The sequence below is a fragment of the Aotus nancymaae genome, unplaced genomic scaffold (assembly GCF_030222135.1).
Source record: "Aotus nancymaae isolate 86718 unplaced genomic scaffold, 86718_ANA_hifiasm-v0.15.2.pri h1tg000040l, whole genome shotgun sequence".
Taxonomy (NCBI): Eukaryota; Metazoa; Chordata; class Mammalia; order Primates; family Aotidae; genus Aotus; species Aotus nancymaae.
The window spans coordinates 67,695,358-67,721,407 of record NW_026988454.1 but is presented as its reverse complement, the minus strand read 5'-3'; the positions used below and the strand labels follow the sequence as shown (position 1 = coordinate 67,721,407).

The window sequence follows — 26,050 nt, the reverse complement described above, 5'->3', positions numbered from 1 at the left end:
GTAGATCACTGGTCTCAAACTTGAGCATACAGTATAATCACCTGGAAGTCTTTTTTTTCTTTTCTTTTCTTTTTTAGTAGAGATGAGGCCTCGTTATGTTGCCCAGGCTGGTTTTGAACTCCTGGGCTCAAGTGATCCTCCCGCCTTAGCCTCCAAAGTGCTGGGATTACAGGCATATACCCCACCATGCCTGCCCTTGAAGGCTTTTTAAAAACACTAACTGATGTCCCTGATCCCAGGAGTTTCTGATTCAGTAGGTACAGAGTGAGACCCAAGAACTTGCATTTCTAACAAGAGCCCAAGTAATGCTGATACTGCTGCTCCAGGAACCACACTTTGAGAACCACTGGGTAAATCACACAGCCATCTTGCAGTCTTACCTACGTGTATGTCCTATCTCCTCAAATAATTTTTAAACACCTTGAGCACAAGTAAATCTCTATTTTACTTTTCTGTCCATCTAGTTCCTATCATGTAGGAACCATCAATTAAGGTTATGTATGATAGCTTTAATTATGTTTGATCTCTGTCCTTTCTCAGAATGGAGAGCTATAATAGCAATTAAAAGTATAATAATGTAAAAGCATTTGCAAACTAGAATGTGCTATTCTAACATAAGGAATTATTTTATACTCATCTCCAATAATCAAAACAAGTAATGTGGACAGAGCCAGTCCAACCTCTCTCCAAGTGTAGGAATCCCTTCTCACACTTTCCTACCAGATACTCCGCATCCCTAACCCCACTCTGCTGAAACTTCTCTCCCATAATTTACTGAGCAGGGCAGACTATTCTGCTGTTAGATGGTTCTTTACACTGAAACAAAATAGTCTCCTTAGAACTTCCACCATGTATCTCAGTACCTTCCTCTGGAATTCACAAAAAAAAAATTACGGCCGTATTTATTCTAGCACAGCACCCATTCCTAGTCTCCACTAACATAATTCTATGGAAACACTGATCATCTGTTTTCACATCTATCTTTATGAGATGGTGGACAGAAAGTTTATTTCAGACCCCTGGAAACAGCTACAGGAATGAACCTCTGAATCTCATCTCCTTCCTCCCTTACTAATTCTTTTCCCACTTTCCACTAGTAACTGTCAGCTCCTCTTCCACAATTTAGCTAAATTTCCAAATTCTCTAAGTGACAAAAGAGACAAGACTGGCTATGCTATTAAATATAAATTCAAGGGAGAAACTAAAGAGAATAATCAAAATTTCCAAGACTCATTCTCTATGAGTCTGAGATAAAGTGTGTTTTATATAGGGTTCCCTATTGCTAAGCACTCACATGATTTATGAGCAGGCAATTATTGTAAAGTCAATGTGGACATTATTCCTACTTCTAATTGTCCCTCACTCACCTTTCATTAACTGGAAATTGAAGAAAAATTAAGAAACAAAGATTTTCAGTGCTTTTCCCAAGGAAACAGGAGGTCATGGTAATCTTACACCCAAGCATCAAAGAGCACACACTTAAATTTACACAATTAAAACTTTTTTTTTTGCAAGTGAATCTCCCAGAGAGCAAAGCTAGAGGAAAAAGAAAATCTACTTTCTATTCTCTTATACTCCCTGATCAGACCGCACTTTGTCAGAAATAATTATAAGACAGCCACTTCCTTCAAAAAGCCCTTGTTTTCACACTACAAGCATACTCTAAAATCACTGCATAGATCGTGATTAGCTCAATTGCCAATTAGCTCACACTCTGGGAAAAAATAAAGGGGGGTGGAGGAAATACCAGAAGAAGCTCCTTAATTTAATCCCTCTTCAGATTTCATTCTAGAAAGCAACTAGATACTCCTGTAATTTTTATAAGATTTTCTGAAAGAACACACAAAAATTTTTCTCTTTTCAGCTCACATGAACTATCTCGACACCTTTCTCACTGGCCACCGATACCACCATCACCCAGTCTCTTTGCTGATGTCCCAGTTCTTACAATTCCTTATGGAAGAAAGTAGAAGTACATAAATCCCAGGCTCTAAGCACTGGGTTGTACATGCTCCTCTGAACTTCAGTCCTCTGATTAATGTGTCTGAACACCTTCCGAACTCCAGACACTCAGAGCATCCATGGGCATACTTTCTAATTTTAGGAAACTTGGATGAAGGATTTGCACCAGTGTGGAAAGACTTTACACATCTAAATTAGGAAAGTATTCCTCAGGATGAGGCAAATGCCTACTCAAGCTCACTTATAATTTAGCATCACTAAGCAGCTCCCGGAAGTCTTAAAGATCTATAGCTAACATCACCAACAAAGACACTAATTTTACCAACTCACTGATGATCAGCCTTCCTGGTTCTCTCCCTTCTTGAAGCTGCTCAATATTGTTGTTTCTGAGTGGCTGCACAGTCAGCTGAAATGGTGGGATTCGAGGGCTACAAAAATTATGACAGTCTCTCTTGCCAGTATCACTTTCCCAAATACATCTTCTGAGGATAAAGAATATGTATCACTCAATTTAAACTGCATTCCAGGACAAGCTTTCCCTTCAATTTCATTTCTGTCCTGTGCTGGGCAATCAAAGGAACCAGCCGTTCTATCTCTTTGTTCAATAAAGACGATCTGGTAGCCCCCAAATTCTGGTTAATAAAACACCACATCAGAAAGAACACAATGTCATGTTGAAATTTAAGTTCAAATCCTTTTATAAGGAACTTGTCCATCTTTTGAGAAAGCTGAATAGTAATAGATTCTAGTGGAAGATTTTGTATTCGGCCATTGGGGCCAGAAAAGCTCCACTCTGCAGACAGACTCTACATTCCTGAGGGACTTTTCTTCATTTTATGGATTTTAGGCTTCACCTTAGCTGGAATCCAGGATCCTTAACCACTTTCAAACTTGTACATAATCACCAAAACTGGTAAAAATCTTTAACCACCAGAACTGTCTAGGACCTGCTCAGAGTGGTAAGCCTTACTCAGATTAACTCTCTAGGGACAGATCCCTTAGGAGAAAACCAAATTGCTTTCGACCTTATACTTAAACATGGAAATCCTATACCTTCTCAGACCATACCCTCATCAGTATGCTAGACATCATGTCAAAATTCTGTGTGATGCTTCAAGTGCAGGAGTGAATCTCTATCTTCTACTCCGTGGAAAGCCATGTTACTCCTCTACTGAATGTGCTTGCCTGTGTGTCCTGACAATTCAACGGTTAAGAATGGCCACAGGCACTGCGTGCTTGTATGAAAACACTTCGTGTACCCCATAAATATATATGCCTACTATGTACCCACAACAATTAAAAAATTTTTAAATCTTAAAAAGAAAAGAAAGTGAATAAAAACCAAGGATGGCCACAGAACTTTCTCCAGTGCATACTTTTTTCTCAAAGATCACTGAAGCCAGAAACAGAAACCTCCTGTGTGCCAAGCTCTGTACTCTTGGAATAGATCCTGATTTCTTCACAGCCAAGATGAGAATACTCCTGCTAAAATCAGAATAGATAATAATAATAGTCCCTGGAGAGACTGAAAAATAAGATTCTACTTCTAAAAGACGTAAAACCTTTTTTCTAAATAACTTGAGGTAACCAAGATCGCATACTTGCCACCCACCATAGCAAGAGAAGCTATGACAACCTCTTCTGACAACCCGGCTTTACTCTTCACAGCCCAGCAGCAGCTGCAAGAAGTGCCTACTGGGGTTAATGGGATTGGGGCTATGTAGATATATTAGTTATTGCTGTCTGCATAATAAATTACTCCCAAATTTTGCAGCTTAAAACAACAGACATGTGTTATCTTGCAGTTTCTGTGGGTCAAGAATCCAGATAGCCTTAGCTGGGTCCCTCTGGCTTAAGGTTTCTCACGAGCTCAATCAAGATGTCAGCCCTTTGCAGTTATCTCAAAGGTTGACTTGGGGAGGATTTCCTTCCAAACTCACTCACACAGCTGTTGCACATCTCAGGTCCTCACTGGCTCATGGCCAAAGATATTTGTTCCTTGCCACATAGATCAGTTCACCTCAGAGCTGGCTTCTGTCAGAGCAAACAAGTGAGAGGGCAAGAGGAAGAAAAAAGGATGCCTAAGATGGAAGCCACATTCGTTTTGTTATTGAATGTTGGGTCATCCCAATGCTTCTGCCACATTCTACTTGCTAAAAGCAAATCACGGCCAGGGTGGTGTGGCTCATGCCTGTAATCCCAGCACTTTGGGAGGCCGAGGTGGGCAGATCACTTGATGTCAGGCATTCAAGACCAGCCTGGCCAACAAGGTAAAACTCCGTCTCTACTAAAAATGCAAAAATTAGCCAGCTGTGGTAATGCACGCCTTAGTCCCAGCTACTCAGGAGGCTGAGGCAGGAGAATCACTTGAACTCAGGAGGCCGAAGTTGCAGTGAGCCGAGATCGCGCCGCTGCACTCCAGCCTGGGCAACAAGAGCGAAACTCCATCTCAATAAAATAAAAATAAAAGCAAATCGCTAGGTCCAGCCTACACTCACAGGGAGAGGAATACACAAGAGGCCGCACAGCAGGAGGCAGGGGTCACTGTGATCCGTCTTGTGGGCTGCCTACTACAAGAGGAAAACATTCTTATTTCCCAGAGCTACATTCAAATGTAATTAGAAGTTCAATGTCATGATATCTGTAATTTACTTTAAAATACCTCTGTGCAAAAAAAAATAGGTAAAGCAAATATAACAACATGTTAACTATTAAATCTAGGTGGTGATTATAAAGCTGTTCATTGTACTGCTCTTCGACTTTTCTGTTTGAAAAATTTGATCATAAAAAATCAAAATTGCCTGATCTGGTTCACTAGTAGTGGGGTCAATGGGAAAAAAAAAAGTACCTTAACTATGCTAAATTTTAAATTATAAAAGTTGGGAGACACCCTCCAATGTTTAAATGAGCAATGCTAAATAACCTCACTGACAAGTGAATTAAGTCCTTTGGGACCTATTTGGTATCTATTTGCCCTGATGGTATCATCAGAATGTTTCTCTTGTGATTTTGTCTAGGTTGTATATTCAGTGAGAACAGAAGTCACCCTAGATGATGAACTCTTCTCGAACACTAGAACTGCATCCCAGTACCCAGCCTAGTGCCCAGTATACTGTGGGTGCTCAGTAAATATACTTAACTTTGAGAAAGTGGCAATGTTTATAATATCTTGCTCTTAAATATTTTAGACCAAAATTATCTCTTTCAATACTTGATGACATGGAACCCCAGGGTCTAGAACTCTGGGGTTCAACCAAGGACATGTATAGTGCTTGAACTAAAAATTCATGAAGAAGTATTCTGGCCTGCCCCATACTGCTCTAACGCACTGCCCCAGGGGAGCAAGATGACCTTCTAATCAGGCAGCATGACAAATCAGGCCCCTACATTCTCTTAAGAGAGTGTCCAAGGTTAGACCACCTAGTGTCTAATGCAACAAGACTTCTCTTTTACCAACAACATGGGAGAGCTGTAACTCTGGAGGTCGCCAGAATATTAAATGTAAAATAGTTTCATTCAAGATTGTCATGGCTTGCCCTCTCTCCCACAAAAAAAAAAAACTTATATTAGAAAGTGTGTCTAAGAGATGCCTGTGCTATGTTATAAGGCAAATTATCAAAACCTCTAGGTTCTTTAAGCTCTACCTCTGTAATAAATTTGATCAGAAAAAAATATATAGGAGGTATATTAAAGTAGATCTTCAAAGAAATGCTTTTGGAGCTTCAATTAAACATTCAATCCTGGTGGGCGCGGTGGCTCAAGCCTGTAATCCCAGCACTTTGGGAGGCCGAGGCAGGTGGATCATGAGGTCAAGAGATCGAGACCATCCTGGTCAACATGGTGAAACCCCATCTCTACTAATACAAAAAATTAGCTGGGCATGGTGGCACGTGCCTGTAATCCCAGCCACTCAGGACACTGAGGCAGGAGAATTGCCTGAACACAGGAGGCGGAGGTTGCGGTGAGCCGAGATCGCGCCATTGCACTCCAGCCTGGGTAACAAGAGCGAAACTCTGTCTCAAAAAAAAAAAAAAAAAAAAAATTCAATCCTGAGATTTTATTAAGAAAGGTTTTTAGAAATATTTATATTCAAAAGACACAGTCAGCCAGGCGCGGTGGCTCATGCCTGTAATTCCAGCACTTTGGGAGGCTGAGGCGGGTGGATCACCTGAGGTCAGGAGTTCGAGACCAGTCTGGCCAACATGGTGAAACCCTATCTCTACTAAAAATACAAAAAAATTAGCCCGGTGTGTTGGCACGCACCTGTAATCCCAGCTAGTTGGGAGACTGAGGCAGGAGAATCACTAGAACCTGGGAGAGGGAGGTTGCAGTGAACCAAGATTGTGCCGTTACACTCCAGCCCGGGCAAAAAGAGTGAAACTCCATCTCAATAAATAAATAAATAAATAAATAAATAAATAAAATAATAACAATAATAAACATTGTCCACAAAGAAACCCACTTTCTCTTACATAACATCCACAGAAGAATCTTCTCCTAGAATTCAGGACCAAGAAAAAATTTGTCTCCATTGAAAAACCTGTTTCCTTTTCTTAGAAAATAAACACAAACCCCACGTTTCCCTTTTTACCTTGGTTGTCAAAAGCTCAAAGTTAAATTGCACCTAATCTCAGGAATTAGCTCATTCTAAGAGCACGACATTGTTTCTAACGGGCTTTTGAAATCTTTGTATTAATGTTTTGTAATATATTATGTTGCCCTATCTGATATGAATTATAACATTGTTGAGTGCCTCAACTGACCTTGGGAAGTTAGTATTCATTCAGCAAATAGTTATTGAGTGCCTACTGTTCACTAGGCCTTCTGTTAGAGACCAGGATTGGAGGGAAGGCAGTCATTCCTTCAGGACAACAATGTCCACAGGTCAGGTTATTGGAAAGTGGAGGAGGGAAGGAGGACAGGAAGAACCCAGACAAGTATAACACAGCACTCCCTCCATGGAAGTACAAACTCAGTGAAACAGAAGAGAACCACCTCCAACATAGCCCAGGAGGCTGGTGGAGGCTAGGGAGAACCTTAATAAAGTTTCTAAGTGAAAATAAGTCTTGAGAAACTGTGAAGTTAAGCAAAGCAGGGGAAACAGCCTGTGCAAAGGCAGGAAGCTGCAGAACAGCACAGTGTACTTCAGGAAACAAGGGTAATTTGGTGTGGCAGGAATCAAGGCGCACACGGGGAAGAAGGAGAAGATGAGGCTGGAGATGCAAGAATTCAGGTTATGGAGAAAAGGAGTTTGAATTTTAGCCTAAGAGGAACTGAGAGCCTACAGTTCTAGTCTGCATTGCAAAGTAACCATTCTTAGTGTTAAAAACCAAAACTGGCCGGGCGCGGTGGCTCACGCCTGTAATCCCAGCACTTTGGGAGGCCAAGGCGGGTGGATCACGAGGTCAAGAGATCGAGACCATCCTGGTCAACATGGTGAAACCCCGTCTCTACTAAAAATACAAAAAATTATCTGGGCACGGTGGCGCCTGCCTGTAATCCCAGCTACTCAGGAGGCTGAGGCAGGAGAATTGCCTGAACCCAGGAGGCGGAGGTTGCGGTGAGCCGAGATTGCGCCATTGCACTCCAGCTTGGGTAACAAGAGCGAAACTCCGTCTCAAAAAAAAAAAAAAAAAAAAAAAAACTAGAGGTTAGGACATCAGCTAAGAAGCTGTGGTTAGACTCCAGGCAAGAGGCATCAGATGTTTCTACTATGGTCGTGGGGCAGAAAGGAGGTAGGAGATTCAGGTACCTGGTGAGCACCCTGGTGATAAATTGTATCTATCTGTATGCAAGCACTTACTGAGCATCTGGCTCTACAGCCAAACTCCCAGGGCCAGGCCTGATCCCCACCCTTTATTAGTCATGATCTCAGGTAAGCTAATTAACTACAATGTACCTCAGTTTCCTCATTTACAAACCAGGCATAATAATACTAGTGATAATAATAGTACCTACCCTCATACGCCTTTAGTGAAAATTAATGAGAACAATTTCTACCTCATTTAACTCTCACCAAACCCATGAGAATATAGATATTGTTATTATATCACCATAGGAAAAAAAACAGTAGGTATTTTATATATTATATCTGTAATACATACTATAACATATATACATTATATATAGTTTTGAGGGTAGGTATATTATACATAAGGGTATATATTATATATTGCATTACTATTCACCTAAGCACACTGTAAATGATCCATAAATGTCAGCTCTTATCAATATTAATCAATATTTTGACTATTTGCAAGACACAGCTCTGGGTGCATGGGATACAGTGACAAATGGAACAGACAAGGTCACTGTTCTCACAGAGTTTACATCACATGAAGAGGCAATAAACAAATCTATTAATCAATACAAAAACATCAGCCAATGATCAATGCTATGAATTAAAGTAAGGTGATGTGATAGAGGGTGGCCGGCAGATACATTAGACTGGGTGGTCAGGGAAAGCCTCTCTATGGAAGTGCTATTTACACAGAGACATGAATGTCAAGAAGGATCAAGCAGGCAAAGATCTGGAGGAAGAGAATTCTAGGCAGGGGAAGCAGTGAAGACACATGCCTGAAGGTCAGAATAAGCTTGGAGTATCTGTGAGGCAGAGAGAACAGTGTGGTTAAGATACAGCAGTCAAGGGCCACGCTAAGAAATGAAACTGGAGCACTCAGGCAGTACAGGGCTTTGAAAGTCCATGAAAATGATACAGAAGGAGCCCCCGGGAACGACTTCTGGCATCCAGCTGGAGCAACTGGCTGGACGATGCTGCCATGCACAGAGAGGGATCATGGGGAATGCTGGGTTGGTGGGAGGATGATGAGTTCTGTTTTAGGATGTGCTGAATTTCTGGTGGCTTTAGGACATCTAAGTGAAGATCTAGAAAACAGCTGGGATTCAGGAGGGTGATTATATGTGGGAGTGTACGTTAATAAATATGTGGGAGTATGCAATGTGAGATGAATGGGGCGGGGGCCGGAATCCTGGGAACCGCTGACACACTTAAGGAAAAACAGGGATGAAGGATCAGAGAAATCCAATACTTAAGATAAAGGCTAAAGGGTGTTCAGCAGTGACTTCTGGCTTCTCCTAATCTGGGTTGAAATTTAAGCTCTATCATTTACAAGCTGGGTGTCCTGGGCAAGTTACCTGTTTGTGCCTAAATTTCCTCATGGATAGGATCATTGTGAGCATGAAATACGTTAACACCTGAAAAGCCCTCAGAATAGGGCAGGTATGGAGTAAGTGCCTGCATGTGTTAGCAGTTGCTACACCCAACAACTGGGCATCACCTGAAACCACAAGAGACTAATGTCTCATCAAGAGGGAGCTGGGAATCTCTGGAGCTGAAAAGGTGGGATAAAGCCTCCAGAGGAGAAAGTCTGTCCTTTGTAGTTAATACACCCAAGAAATCTCATTCCATTGGCATTACAGCAGAGAAGAAAGGCTCCTCAGTGCCTCTCTCTCCAGTAGAAGCTTCCTACTTCCAAAAAGCCAAAATAGAAAAGGAAGGCTTTTTTGAATGGCAGGGTATATTTACCCTTTCAAGAGCAACAAGTAGCAGGTCTGGGAGTCAGAGTGCAATGGCCCTTGGAGTAAATGGGAGGTAAGGGAAAAGCATTTGCTACATTTCAGATATGCTTTTGTGTGAAGGGAAAGCAAGAGACAGGACAGAACTGGGTGGTGTATTTAAAGATTGGAGACTTAAAGAAATAAGAGTTAAAGACAGGAAAGAATTTGTACTCAAAGGCCTAAAGCAAGAGAACAGTGAGGCGATGGGACTGACTGAGATGCAAGTAGATGAGGAGGGTGAGAGGCTGGGGCAGTGATGGGGGATACTACGGAGAGAGTGGCTTCCATGACAGAGCTCAGGCTTGACTGAGTGGAAGGAAAGTCAATATGGGAAGGGGCTAATCCACTGTGGGGATGGTGGGGAGGTCTGGAGGCAGGCAGAGATCAAGGGTGAGGTGTTGCCGGCTAAGCAGGAGTACACTTGCAGGCTGTGAGGGCAAGGTCAGGGGTCAGAGGGCCTTAGGAGCCAGCTAAGTCTGGAGCTGGCCTATGGGAGAGGGCGGCTTAATGGAAAGAGTGAGGTAACTGCAGGGCTGAGGCTCACTGCTGTGAGGTGCCGGACAAAAGGTTCACACAAGCTCCGTGATGCCTACAGTGGGGTAGGGATTGCCACAAAGAGGATGAGCCCAAGTCAGTGTCCTTTCACCTAAACCTTTAAGATTCCATGTGACTCTCAGGAAATATTTCCCTCAAACATCAGAGACAACTCTGTGAAATATAAACAGATCAAACAACATTTAAAGAAAACCTCAAAATTCACTGGAAAAATGGGTAAGGGATTGGGACAAATCACAAACGATACATAATTAGAAAAATCCAGGCCAGGTGCGGTGGCTCACGCCTGTATTCCTAGCACTTTGGGAGGACCAAGCAAGTGGAGCACCCGAACACCTGAGATCAGGGGTTGAGACCAGCCTGGCCAACATGGTGAAACCTCGTCTCTACTAAAAATACAAAAATTAGCCAGATGTGGTGGCAGGTGCCTATAATCCCAGCTACTTGGGAGGCTGAGGCAGGAGAATCACTTACATCCGGGAGGCAGAGGTTGCAGTGAGCCAAGATCTCGCCATTGCACTCCAGCCTGAGCAACAGAGAGGAAAAAAAAAAAGAAAAATATTTGTTTTTCATTTTTTTCATTTTTTTTTTTTTTTTAGACAGAGTTTTGCTCTCGTTGCCCAGGACACTGGAGTGGCACTGGAGCCTCAATCTTTTACTGGTCACTTTATAAATTTGTGCATCTTTTGGCAAGCACCATGGTGATGCCTGGAATAGACCTAACAATGCATAATCCTTCACCCGGTAATTTCACTCGCATGAACTTATCTCTGGGAAATTACTGCTCAGAAGTAATGCATCTGGACACAGAAGAGTCATCTATAATACAAAAAAAAAAATTTGGACTAACTTTAAAGGAATCAATACAGGTACTTTCCAACACAATTAAACATTATGCAGCTATTAAAGGAGATAAACTTTTAAAATAGTCAATACAGAGAAAAATGTTTAGTGTTTGCTTTTAAAAATAAACAGGATACAAAGAGATGTGTACATCAAAAATGAAATTTCATAAAAATATGCATGTGGAAAGTACAGGGAAATAAATAGTTACTGAGTTAGGTGATAGAATAATGAAAGATATCTGCTTTCTTTCTCCAATTCTTTAAATTATGGTTTATTATACAAGTTGAATAATTTAAATAAATAGAAATATCTTGTTAGGTTGACCAAGCACCAAACAACTAACAATGTATTACAATGTACCAGGTCATCACTTATCTATAATTCCTCCTGAATTGTATCCAGGCAAATCAGCCCAGCAGAACACACACTGGGAGAGCTTCCACAGCTGGCAACTTAAGGGTGGGGATGAAAGGGAGGTGCTGAGCCTTCCCATTTGATATTCATCTCTAACACATAAACACACCTAAGGGATGTGTACCCATAAAGATTCTTTAAAGACTATTGTTTACATGATGCAATCTTGTGAGGTTTTTTTTTCTTTTATTGTAATCATTCAGTAATTGGAACCCCGATATTTAAGCACAAAGTCAAAGTCACTTTTCTCAGAGGAAAAAAAGCTAATATGCGCCCAGGATAAAGACCCAGGATAGAGACCAGATAGAGCCTGTCAGAATTACACCAACCCTTTTGTACTGATAAATAAGCCAAGAACTGGGTATTTATTAGCATTTAATTTTATTCTGCTAAAAGTAATTTTTTTCATTTTCATGAATAATCAACATAGTTTTACCAATTCAGATAGCAACAAAGCAAATGGAAAACAAACCACAATTCAGGACCTCCACTGCCTGGTCATTGCCAACATTGATGGCAGCTGGTTCCACAATTCCTGGCTGTTGAAAGATACCAGGCCCTCAGCCCTCTGGAAGTCTGGAGTGGTGAGGCTGAGTGAAAAGCAGGGTTAATGCTTTCTGAGTATGTGACCTAATGGTCCTCTCCATTAGAGAGCAGTGAGCAACTTAGAGTTATTGAATAATAAGTAAAGACCTGTCAGAGTAAATCACTTCCACTTCAATGGGTGAGCACAGGACTCCGGTATGAATTTGTAAGAGGGTGAGGTTCTCACCAGAATGCAATCAATACAGGTAAAGATAGAATTTATGGTTTTCAGGTCAGATTATTACTCTTCTGGCATATGACTTTAACAAACCACCAAGGTAAACACAGAAGTTCTACTGAACAGAAGAAAAGCACTGTCATTCGCTGAGTGGCCTTAGACCCATTCCCTATCCCCTCTGAACTCCATCCGGCCCTCTCATCTGTACGATAACTCACTCTCAGGGGTGTTGTAAGACCAGAGTATCTTCAAAGTGCCACTAAAAACAGCATCTAAAATTTACCCACACCAAAAAAATCTACACTCTAGGTAATTGGTTTTTGACATGGAAAGAAGGGCTGGGCTATGAACCAGGCAGACAGACCCAGCAAAGGTAACTTTCCTGGCAAAGCTGTGAAGTAGGCCTGATTTGTTCTAGATTTTATCACCTCCTCTATAAAAACCTACAATATTCTCCTATTTGGTGCTTTCCCAAACCAAGGCACAATGCCCTCACGTGGCCCTTCCCTCATCCATCCCTGCCCTATACTGGGTTATAGACACATTTGAATTACCTGCTGAGTTTGAAACTACCTTTCCCCAGACCCCCTTCCCAGAGGCTGTATTATCTGTTCTGGTGTGGTACCCACATAGCTGTGTTTTAAAAGCACCACCCTCCCCCTCTACACCTCCCTGGGTGATTCTAAATGAGCAGTCAGGGCTGAAAGCCACTGTTCAAGACAGGCCCCTGTCGTTTAAAGAATGCTTAGAACCTGCAATAGGAAACACTGCTTTGAGGTTCCAGATCATTTATTTTAGTTTTTATGTTTTTTTTCCTTTTGTCTGTGTATTTTACCTTTCTAGTTAGATTGACAGGCATAATTACTTCCATGTCTTCATTTTCCTTCTCTGATCTCTGTTCCCAGTTACTCAGCATATGCTAAATGTGTTAACATATGCATAGATATCGTTTTTCATCCTTTTCCACTGCCAGGTTCTGAAGGCTATTCCCCTTCACTTTCACTAGGAGATATGAGTGTGTGGCTGCTGTGTTGCAAGCAAGCAGCTCCTAGCTGAGACTTGAAGGCCTAACGTGGAGATGACGTGAGCATCTCTATGAGGCGTTGCATGATCTAATTAAACAGAGTAGGAAGAGCAGATATTAAAACATCCTATCCTCAAGCTTTCTTAAAAACAAAAATAATTTTGCTACTGTCCAAGTAAAAAGAAAAACCTTAAAAGAAGTGGAAGATTCATTGTTCAAAGCATAGATTTAATAACAAGGGATGTAGAGTAGTGCTGTAAAGATGGATCCTTTAAAGCACTGAGTCTTCAGCAGGTGTGAGTAGCAGCCTAGACGTAAATCACCACCCAACAGAGCAAACAGAATTCAAGTCAACCAATCTTCACTTTGGCCTCTGCCGTGTTTTACGACTTACAAAAATGACTCCAGTCTTCTCCCCCAGAGAGTGAACATAAAATCATGAAACCATTAGAACAGCAAAGACCTCCCAAGACCATTTCTAAACATCTCAGCATCTGTAAAAAAGACCCCTCTTCAGCTATCATGCTGGTGATCATCCAGTCTCATCTGCAGAACAGCAGCTCAGGCCACTTCACAAGACAAGTCCTCCCAATTGTGGGCAGCTCTATCTTAAATTTGTGTCTTACCCTTTGTTGTAAGCTATTATTTCCCCAAATATACATCTTACCTTCCTCTCTGTCTCTTCTCCCCTCCCTCTTATGCCTGTCATCTACAGTGACACCTATGTCCTTAGCCACTTTTAAATATTTTTTAAAAGTTAGTGTATTACCTGATAGCTTTACTTCTCTGTACTATCTATGCCCAGTATCCTCAAATTCCTCACATCCTCATATGAAATTTACCCCCGACTAACCACTCCTGACCAGCCTCCTCTGGAAACACACTAGTTTAGCCATTTTTATCTTAAAAGCATGATCCCAAAACTGCTCCTTACGCTTTTGTTCAATAAACATCTGCTGGATGCCTAATAAGTGCCAGGCACTCAGGCTCTCAAGGCAAAGGAGGAATCTGCCAGGCCTAGCACAGAGTCCAGCTGAGGAAACATTCAAACCCAACAATCAGGGGAGGGTGCAAGGAGAGCTCTGAAAAAGAAAGCACCGGGTGCCTGGGAGCATGAAACAGGTTTGCAGGGCAGACTCTGGGAGAAAGGTCCAGCCTTGGTCCACTGAACTCCAACCTGGTAACACCAATGCACACTGCTCAGCTCTTCAGAGCATTCTCTCTGCAGTAGTGATCATTTCTTTAGATAGTCATTAGAGGACTAACGAAAGGGTATCATTCATTCATAGGGAGACCTACCGATTATTCACAAATGATCTACAAGTGGATGTCTGAAGATATATCAACTTATACATGTTGTGCACCTGTTAAACCCTCAGACTCCCAGCTGTAGAAAGGGAAAGTTGACAACATAAGGGAGAAGAGGGCAGGGAAAGCAAAAGCAACTGCCTACAGTAGCTTCAGTTTCCAGCTACTATCTCAAACAAAAATCAGAGACTCCAGACCAAAAAGCTATGCTATTAATAACTGTAAGATTGCAATATTTTAGTATTGAATTCTCCTTCTAGGTAAATCTTTCTAATATTTTTCCTAGGAAAAGAATCCTGAAGGATGAATTACTTAATAATTAAATGTTAGAAATGTTAAGACATTTTATCTTTTATCTTTTGAAACTATTAAACTCAACTCCAGAAAGTACATACTAATTTTTACTCCTACCACAAGAATATGTCAGTGCCTCTCCCATACCCCTGCTGAGACATTTTCATATTATTTAAAAAACAAAACAAAAACAAAATATGCCAATTTGATTGATAGAGAAGTGCCTCATTTTTTTAGCTTGCATTTCTTTGATATTAGAGGTTGAGGCCAGGCGCAGTGCCTTACATCTGTAATCCCAGCACTTTGGGGGGCCGAGGCAGGCAGACCACTTCAGCACAGGAGTTCAAGACCAGCCTGGGCAACATGACAAAACCCGGTATCTACAAAAAGTACAAAAATTAGCTGGGCATGGTGGCACATGCCTGTGGTCCCAGCTATTCAGGGCGATGAGGCAGAAGGATCGCCTGAGCCCAGATCAAGGCTTCAGTGAGCTATGATTGTGCCACTGAACTACAGCCTAGGCAACAGACTGAGACCCTGTCTCAATGAAAATAAAATAAGCAAATAAATTTTAAAAGTTGAACATTTTTAATATATTTGTTCATTTGTATTGTTTTTGTAAATTACCTCTTTACATCCTCTGACCAATTTTCCCCCTTAAGTATTCAACTTTTCTTACTCATTTATAAAAGCTCTTCGTATGTTAATATGAATTCTTTTGTCACATGTTGCAAACAATTTTCCAACTTACCCTTTCAACTTTAAATATGGTGATTTTTTATATACAGGAAGTTGGTTTTCATTTTTCTCATGTCATCAAGCAATTCAGCTTTTCTTTTGTAGTTTCACCCTACGGCACGTTTAGAAAAACTTTCCCAAGCTCAACATTCTATAAAAGTTTCCCATATTTTATTCTGGCACCTTTATGGTTTTAAGTTTCACATTTAAATGCTTAATTCATCTGGGATTATTCAGGTATATGACATGAAGTCAGTACTGAACTTATTTTGTTCCAAATGGTTAGCCACCCGCCTTAGCACCATTTATTAAATGAATTTGTCTTTTCTCCACTGATCACAGCTGCCTTTATCATATACCGCATCTCACAAGGACCTCAAACTCAGCACACCCACACCTGAAATTCATGATCTTCCCCTCTTCTCCAGTGTCCTCCAACTCTGTGAATGGCTACCTCACCAATAATGTTTATTTGTCCCCTGCTTTTTGTTCTTTTCAGAAATGAGGTTTCACTATGTTGCTCAGGTTGGGATGTAGTGGCTATTCACAGTTGTAATCACAGTTCTCTGCAGCCTTCAACTCCTGGCCTCGAGTGATTCCCATTGCCTTGGTCTCCTGAGTACCTAGAACTATAGACACATGCCACCACACCCAGCCATCCACTAAGTTTTAGTGTCCAGAACTTGATTACACCTGACCCCGCCCCTCTCCATCACCATGACCCTTCCCCCACACATACACATCAAATCACTATATTTTCTCAGTTCTGTCTCTAAAATATAGTTTTAATTCCTGACTCTCTGCCCAACTCTACCACCATGCCTGTAATCCGAACACCATCTTATCTGTCCTGGACAGCGACAGCTTCTTCCCTGGGCCACCAAATCTACTCTTGGACCTTCCCGCACATGAAACAGATACAGGATCATACCATGTCCCAACTTTCAACCTCTTATGGTTTCCACTGCTCTTGGGAAAAAGCCCAGATTTATTTATGTTACACATAAGGCTGTATGAGCTCAGCCTCCACCACCACTGTCTCATGCCACTCCTGCTCTCATACAATTTCCAGACATACTGGCTACCTTTTCATTCCTTGAAAGCTCCCAGCTGCTGTTCATCTCAGGCTCTTTACATGTGATGTTCCTTCTCTGGTCTACGCTACTCTACTCACTGTCCCACCCTGGTTGCCCACACCTACACACCTGTTTGCCTAACCTGGGCTTATCTTTCAGAATGCAGCTTAAATGTGACCTCCTTGGCTGGGTGCAGTGGCTCACACCTGTAATCCCACCACTCTGGAGGCCAAGGCAGGCAGATCACCTGAGGTCAGAAGTTCACGCCCAGCCTGGCCAACATGGTGAAACCCCATCTCTACTAAAAACACAAAGCTCAAGCCCAGCCTGGCCAATATAGTGAAACCCCATCACTACTAAAAAAAAACACAGGTATGGTGGTACGCATCTGTAATTTCATCTACTTGGGAGGCTGAGGCAGGAGAATCGCTCGAACTTGGGAGGCAGAGACTGCAGTGAGCCAAGATCACACTACTGTACTCCAGCCTGGGCAACTAAGCAACATTCCATCTTTAAAAAGAAAAAAACAAGGCTGGGTGTGGTGGCACACACCTGTAATCCCAGCACTATGGGAGGCCAAGGCAGGCAGATCATGAGGTCAGGAGTTCGAGACCAGCCTGGCCAACATGGTGAAACCCTGTCTCTAAAAATAATAATAATAATAATAACTAATAAATGTCACCTCCTTGAAGAAGGCTTCCAGACCCACCTCTTCATCACTACCACCACCATGTTCATTTCCCCTGCAAAAAAATTCCTCATTGCACTTTGCACTTTACAGTGGCACTCCTCACAAGCGCTGAGATTTTATAAATGTTACCTCCAATATCTCCCTCAGGTGGCAGCTCTGGTAGCTCAGAGCTGTGCCCAATGTGTTCATCACCAACTCTTAAGCCCCTCACAAAAAGCCCGGCACACTGTTCAAGGCATGTGTGTTTAACCACACAGTCCTAAGTCACTGGAATTACCCTTCTGCCTGAATTCTAATTATTACAAGTATACTCTCCTCCTAAGGTGTCTAACAATAGAAAAGTGGCTGAAAATAACATTTTTGATAGGAAATGCAGTTTCCACTTGTACAGCCCCTTACCATTTCTGATCCTACCTACTCTTAAACACATTCACAAATTTAAATTTTTGGCTCAGAAAGTACTCCTAGATCCACAGATCCTAGAGTCCATGCTTGGCTATCTGCTAACACCATTCTGAAATTCATTCATTCTTTTCTTCATTTATCCAGTAGATATTTATTGACCGCCACCTGTGCACAGCTGAGCCTCACAACTGAAACTGTATTTTTATTATTCTTCCTCTATATGACTACATCTCCCAAACCAACTCTATTTACCAATTATTCATCTACTTTTCCCATGAGCTAACTTCTGTGTCACCACCCAGGATCTATAAAACTCCAATTAAAAGCAAATAAACATTAGGTTTTAGTAGTCTGTGCTGCCTCATCATGATCACCCACCGAGCACCCTGTACCCCACTATAAGCTTTCGGGGTCAGTAGAGATTAAGAGAAGAAACTCAGGCCCAGCTTTAACCCACTCACCCACCCCACCACCCACACACACACACACACACAAGGGATGCCACTTCAACATTCCTGAATAGCTCTGAGCTCTGGGAAACTTTATGAAAGCTGCTTTCCAGAAGCATCAAAATGTAATCTTGTGTTGGTGCTTGGAGAAGCTTGAGAACCGTAAGAAAAGGTGTATAAAACCACAGAAAGCATCTGACAACCCAAGGCACACACCCCAGAGAGCAGCTCTTCTACGTGTTAACCTACACATCCCCTCCCCTGCCTACTTCCTACAAGAGCCCAGCCTTTTCCTTTGAATTTCGAGCTCATTACTTCTCTCTTTCTTAGCACGCCAGAGCTCTAAGAGTGCCTAAAATGTGGCACCCACCTTTCCAAGGTTTTTGACCTACACTGCAAGGCATCATTGCACCCATATTTTATTTATCTTTCCCTCAACACACGCCCTTCTCTGAGTTTCCCTGACTCTGCTATAGTCCATCTGCCCCCTGAACAGCATCAACACTGCTTCATAGTAAGGCTTCCCAATCTGGAGGGATGGAACCCCAAAGGCATTTCTGGGTAAAAGCAACCTAGAGATTTTCTATGACTAATCACAAAAGCTTAACCCTGTTGTTCTTTGAGAATATTTTCACCTTCCAAATATTATTTAACTCTGAACTAAGTGAACTTAGTGGTTACCCAAGTATCTATGTACTTGGAAAACAAAGCTGCTTGATTATTCTACAGCAAAATACAATCATTCTGTAAAGTGAAACCACGCTATCATTATACATGCTTAGGAAGCTGACATGAAGCAGCAAATGATTCAGTTTTACTGACTTTGAAGGGAAGAATTACTCTGCAACTCCCTATTCTTTATTACAGTCAAGGTCACACTGACATTTACTAAAATAACTACAAAGTTTTGTTCTTAAAAATGAGTTGATCCAATGTCAACAAAGACACTCTGAAAAATAATGACTCCTCAAGCCATTTTCGGATTCAATCAAATGATGTAGCCTGGCAACAACAAAAAAAAAAGTAGAAGAAAAGCACATTACGTTTTTCATTAGTCAAGTGAAGTCTGCTGGAAATCAGATTTTTTTTTTCACTTCCATTTACAAATTCCATTTACCACTTCACTCTTTCAGGAGCAGCCCCTAAAAAGAGAATATTTCTCCTTAAGCATTTCAGCCCAGAGGCTGGGCAGCAAGCCTCCTGATGAAGGACACAGCTTCAGCTCACGAGGCTCAGGATCTCTAAGTCAGTGATAACGCTCCACATTTAAATCTGTATTCTGCCTCTAGGAGCAACCTAACAAAACGTACTTAAAAATTACTTTGAAGACCACATTTTTAACTTGCCAGTGGAAGTTGTGGCAATTTTAGAAAATGTTCTAAAGATGTGATCCTGACATAATTTAACTTCTGAACTTTAAAGCACAATTCCTAAGAAACTTCAAGGTAGTAGTCAGGTCAGAAAACAGGAGAGGCCTTAGGGTCTGACATCCTGGATTCGAATCCTGGCTTCAGTTCTTAGCAGTTGTGTGACTGTTGGCGAGCTATTAAACCTTTCTGTGCCTCATTTTTCTTATCTGTCAAATGGGTGATGTTCTGTTGGGTCTGACCCACAGACCCTGACCCAGCGACAGATGAACAAATGCACTCAGACATAGACATGCAGTAAAAGAGCTGGCTGGGAGTCTGGGCCACTCACAGACACCGAGGAAGGTGCTGTAAAGAGTCAGCAGCCACAGCCATCACCAGCTGGTGCTGCAGGCATCTATTCAGTATAGATTTAATTGACAAAGGCTTTGCATCAACACACATGGATAATTAACATGGCCACCCTGCCTGGAGAGAGGAGTCCTACGAATGATTAAAGGCCAGGTTCTGAGGCTTAAAGCAAACACCATTTGTGGGTAATAACACTGTTGACCCCCCAAGTAGAGAGCAGTCATGCACCTGTGGATGTTCAAGGGTCAGTCTTAGGACCACATGAGTAAACAAGCTCTTTACATAAACTCCCTTACATTCCTTTGTACCTATTACTGCCTGATTGCCTCTGGGTAAGAACTGCCACCTTTGACTCATTCCTTCCCAAGGCTTTTGCAAAAACCTCCTGGCCTTCCAAGAAGATTTGCATCCTTTTCTTTTTAATTTATCTCTTATAATTTATCCCACCACCCTGACTGAACCCCTACAGTGTTCCTTTGACTTTGTACTAGAGTCCATCTTGCATTCATACTTTGTATCTCATGGGTACAGCTGGGGATCTCTGTGCTAACATGGGACACAACTATACAACTCTTATTTTCATTCTGTCTTATTTCCTGTCCACTTCAAGGTCATATCTGTAATCTATGTAGGATTGATAACAGAACAGAAATATTAAAAAGGCAAAAGACAAAGCAGGGTTTTGTCTGATAAATCTATCAGTTTTCCTTGTACCAAGTATGATACCCAGCACACAGAATCACATGGTATAGAATATTTAATAATAGAAGAAATTGAAAATATGTATATACACATATGTATATATAGATGATTCAAAATTATGCATAAAAATATTGGAAAGATATGCAACAAAATGGTAACAGTTGTTAGCAATGGGTTAGAAGATTACAGCAACAAGGAGTGAGGGAAGGATGGGAAAAAAATATATATATATATATATATAACATTTTTTTTTTTTGAGACGGAGTTTTGCTCTTGTTGCCCAGGCTGGAGTGCAATGGCGTAATCTTGGCCCACCGCAACCTCCGCCTCCTGGGTTCAAGCGATTCTCCTGCCTCAGCCACCCAAGTAGCTGGGATTACAGGCATGTGCCACCATGCCTGGCTAATTTTTTATATTTTTAGTAGAGACAGGGTTTCACCATGTTGGCCAGGATGGTCTCGATCTCTTGACTTTGTGATCCACCCGCCCCAGCCTCCCAAAGTGCTGGGATTACAGGCATGAGCCATCGCCCCTGGCCAAAATATATATTTTTAAAATTGCAGTGACTTATTTTCCTTCCCTGTGCTTTTCCGAGTCTTCCCAAATTTCTACGATTAATAAATTCTAAAATCAGAAAAAAGATTTTTGTTACAAAGACATTTTTTCCCAGAAAACAATGTTTCCAATGAAGTTGTGTTAGATACAAAATCAGTGACAGTGATGATAACTAATATTTATTTAGCATTTCCTGTGTGCCAGGCCCTGTAGTAAGTACTTTACAGAAAGCATTTCATTTAGTCCCCACCCTCTAATGTAGGTATTATTCTGACCCTCATTTTGCAAATGAAACAACTCAAGTTATTTGTGTGAAATCAAAGAGCTGGCAAGCGGTGACACTCCAGATGTGAACCCAGGATCCAACTCCAGGACTCCCACACCCATGTGCCAGCCACCAGGCTTCCTGCCTCTAACCATGCTGCTTCCCAAAAACCTCACTGTTCTGTTTTTGATTTTCATATCTTCTTTGCTGTTTATTGATTCTCATCCCTTTTTGGGAGTGTTCAGAAATAAATAATGTATGCATTTCTGGCATGTGGAGGCAATCAGGCAACCACTACACATAGTTCTCTGCTGTGAACACACACACCTTCCCCAAGGGGGACATAAGAACATGAGAATTAAAAATCAAACCCTCCAACTGTCAGCTCTTATAGTACCACGAACCTCTCCTTCCAAACACTGGTCACACCTGCTCTCTACATTTGCTTGCTGTTTGATTACTTCTACCTGCCGACCACTTTTCAGAGCACTTTGCATGCATTGCTTTTCTTCTCACCATTACAGTTTCCACTTTACACAAGGAAACTCAGGCCCAGAGACGCTAAGAGACTTGCTGAAAGTCTTAGAGCTGAGGTTTGAATTCTAGAGTCATCATTCTCAAATCAATAAAGAATGAAGGCACACCTCTCCATTTTCTAAAAAATGTTCTCTCATCAGGATTGCTTCATTTTATTTCTGTAAGTCCTAAATATTTCATAAAAATCATACTTCTAATATTTTTAATTATATTTTCCAACTGGTTATTTAAGATACTTAAGAAAATTTGTTTACATGTTAGCTTTGTATCCTTCTTAAACTTACTGAACTCTCTCATTAACTGTAGTAACTTTAGTTGATTCTCCATTATATCAGCTACATAATCTCCTAATTTCTATAAACGCGAATTTTGTCTCCTCCTTTCCAGTATACGGATATCTTTATTTCACGTTGTACAACTACACTGTCAGAACCCTCCCAAAACTACATTAAATAATAGCGAGAGCAGGCATCTTTGTTTTGTATTTTATTTCACTGGGGATGCTCCTACTGACTCAACATTATGACACCAGTTGTTGGCTTAATATAATACCCTTCCATTGTGTTCAGGAACTAGTCTTTGAGTCCTATTTGACTAAGAGTTTTTATCAGGAATGAATACTGAACCTCATCAAATGTACTTCCTAGACAGATAATTATGACTATCCTCCTAGCTATTCATGACAAATATTATTAATGTATATCATAAAACCATATCTTCTAACTCTACCTGATTTGACTATAGTTTTTTAATATATGAAAATAAAAATTAGCTAATTTTGTTTAATCTTTTATGTAGTTTGAATTTTATTTATTTTAGTTTGAATTAAGTTACAATTTTTAAAACTACATCCATAGCTATTCACTGCCTGTCTCCCATCTCTCTTTACCACCTCCCACCAGGCCTAATTCATCCCCCACAACACGAACAGAGCCACTTTTTTCTAGATCACACATGTGGCTACTTCTCTCTTATTCTCAGAAACCTACAACTTCACCATGTTTCTGTATTATAAAGTACACATCTTTTAGCATGATAATTACTGGCCTTTATAAGATGGCCCCAAACTATCTTTTAATCTTCATTTCAACCATGATTCCCAAATAACACTCACTTGGGATTCCTTTTCTCATGGTTTTCCCAAAAAAATCCTTCCTTATTTTCTTCACTGGGACAACTCTTTTCTTTCTTGGGCCAACACACTGCCACCTCATCTATGTCCCTCCCCAGTCCTCCCTGTTATTTCATCCCAGAGAACCAAGTATACAGGTCTGTGTTGTGGGACTTGCCCCCGCCCGACTTGTGTCGTTACTCATTTGGAGCAGAGGTCAGCAAACTTCTGTCAAGAGTCAGACGGTAAATATTTCAGGCTCTCCAGGTTTCATGTGCACATTTCTATTAAATTGTCCCCTGCATTTTAATAAGGTAAAAACCATTATCAGCTCACAAGCCATATGAAAACAGGCCACCAGAGATCAGCAGTAATTTGCCTCTCATGGTTTAGAGGCTTATCACCCACTGGACTATAAGCTAGCTGAGAGAGGGGGAAATCTTTAACCCATCTTCATAATCTTCAGCTCCTGGTGCTTGGAAGATGTTCAAATCACTGAAGCTGATTGACTGAGAACACCGATAACTAATATATCCTGATGAGTCAGATATACATCCATGGACAATTATTTCCCCAAATTTGAGCTATTTCAACAAAAAGTAATTTTGGATTTTGAGTCTCTTAGGCATCTGGGCATTAAAAATGAGCCATGTCCATGGGGATAGCAGGGAGGTAGTTTGAATTTCACTTGTTCAATAAATAAAATGAGGCTTTTTGCCTCATTTGGTAAGAAAAACTATGGTATCAGCCAAAGAGCCTCTCCCTCTCCAAATATAGAAAAAGTGCTTCTCTGATCACAGAGTTCACAACTACACTGCTCCCTGGCCTCACAGAATATAACACCAGCTAACTCCAACTTTTCAAGTAGCCCACTCAGCTTCTCATCCCAGAAAATCATCCAGACTTTTGATGCTGTTTTGAGTATTTATCATGTATCCAGCCTAGCTATCAGTGATTCATTTTCCTCCCACCTCCTGAAAACTGGGGAGAAAGCATTGTCTAAATCATTAAACGCAAGAGAAACAACTGTCAGTTCTCATTATTATTGCTAACATCCTGCCCGCTGATTCTCCCAACCAGAAATGTCCAGAAACGTGAAGGTCGCCCCTCTCTGGTTAAAAAAGCCACACTGTTAAATTGTTAAAGATGTATGGTGCTTATAGCATAATTTCTGTCATAATTCCAGGGACTCAATTCCTTGCTTACTGGGGCTCACAACAGCCATGAGCCAGTGAGGAAGGTTTGGAAGCCAGAAACAGACACAGCCATTGTTAAGAAGAAATGGCCCAGTTGTGAGCCTACTTTCTGAGGCCAAGAGTCCAGCATTAAGTTTCCAAAGGAATGAAGCAAACTTGGGGTTAATTCCATTCACATCTACATAAGCAGGTCTACCTGGTCCCAGTGGAGCAAAACAACAGGAAGTCTAGACAATGTTAATTCTGCAAGCCAGACAGAGCTTTTGAAGGAGTCCAGCCAGTATCAAGCCCCCCCAGCCCGAGACCATAGCCCCCATAATGAAGCTAGCCAAGAGCTGGATGAGGTGCTGGGATCTCCCCTCTGCAGGCTGGGGTTCAAGGGAAGACCCCAGGTCTAGCAACTGTCTGAAGTGTAGAGCAGAAAGATGCAGTCAGAGTGGGTCACTCTGTAAGGAACAGGTTATACCCAGCACGGCCTCCACCCAGCATGGCTTCCAGTTCCTAAGGTGGTTTTCAACAAAACAAATTCTAAACTCTACTTCCTAGCAGAGGTGAGGTACTTAATGCGCTCTAGAATGAGGATAAATCTGGAAATTAATGCCAGTGAGGGAGAGCCAGTGAAAACCCACCTTCTGGGGAAAAAATTAGTAGCCCTCAAAGGACTTGGTCAGATGGCCAAGTCATATGGAGGACTTGGCTCCATGTACATTAACTATCCCACAGGAGATAAAGCCATTATTTCCCACAGGAGAGAAGCCATTATTTCACACATAGAAGGTCCTGAATTCAGTATCTGTTTATGAATTGTCATCGCGATACATCAGGCTCTGCCCAGTGAAGAACCACATCAGCCCAGGGCCCCCTCAGCCTGCCAGGGGAGCAAGGGTGCCTCAATCTATTCCCAGTCATCCTCACCAGCCCATGGGTACATGCTGCTCCGTGTTTCTATTTAAGGGGTTTCCCAAATAAAATTATGTCATTGTATGTGACAAATACAAAATCAGAGTTAAAATGTGCTAGTAATAAGAGGACTAAGAATACGAACAGGAATAAGAGGGATATACATTCCACATATACAGGGAATGGATGCGAATCAGTGCTGTCAGCAGGCCTCTCAAATTCTTGACGTCAATGGGTACACAGCTGAACCTCTGAGCAGTGTGTTCCTAAAGCAGCCTGTGACCCTGACCTGTTTATAATAAACAGGTGCTTCCTTGCTCAAAACCCCCGTTTTCTCACAGCGCATTCAGAAACGCCAGCATCACTTGCAGCCAGGTGGTGATGCTGAAGCATGTTCCATACTCTCTTCACACGGGCTGACCACACTAAAAACAGTCAAGTACCAGTGATTAAGTAAAAAGATGCATGCTTTTGAAAACTAGAGGATTTGGTTAAATGTGTGGATGGCAATCTACACATGGAAGCAAAGAAATCAACCAAAACTAAAACATAAATTAGTGAATCAACAGTGCTTTGCTAATCATGCAAAAGGTAAGAATATCAAATATAGAATAGAAGGTGTGGTACATTACCCAAAAGCCCTGCTAAAGACCGCATGTCCTTCTCCATCAGCATGTAAATCTCTTCCTCGGAGAAGCGGCCAATGCCGTGGCCGTGCATCTCGCGTTTCACAATTCCTTTCGTTATGTGGCACACGACCCACCTCAGCAGGTTGCTGAAGGGACCACCACCACTAAGAGAGAGCATCTTCCGGGTCTCATTGAGATTGTCCACCCACTGGCAATAAGCTAACGTCCTGGAATTGTGTGGAAACAAGTTACTACTGTGCATCAGGTACATGTCAGCTCCACAGGGTCACTTTAGAATGAGTCGTTCAGAATTCAGTACACTTTGGAGGAACTG

The 26,050-nt window shown here is 41.6% G+C and overlaps 1 protein-coding gene across 1 annotated transcript in view; it reads right to left on the bottom strand.

Moving 5' to 3' along the window:
* FAXC (failed axon connections homolog, metaxin like GST domain containing) overlaps positions 1–26,050 on the bottom strand; it is a 70,182-nt gene that overhangs the window by 19,377 nt on the left and 24,755 nt on the right. Inside the window, exon 4 of the mRNA XM_012444296.3 lies at positions 25,720–25,943. Within this exon, the coding sequence (XP_012299719.3) occupies positions 25,720–25,943 (224 nt within the window). The remainder of the gene's footprint in view (positions 1–25,719; positions 25,944–26,050) is intronic.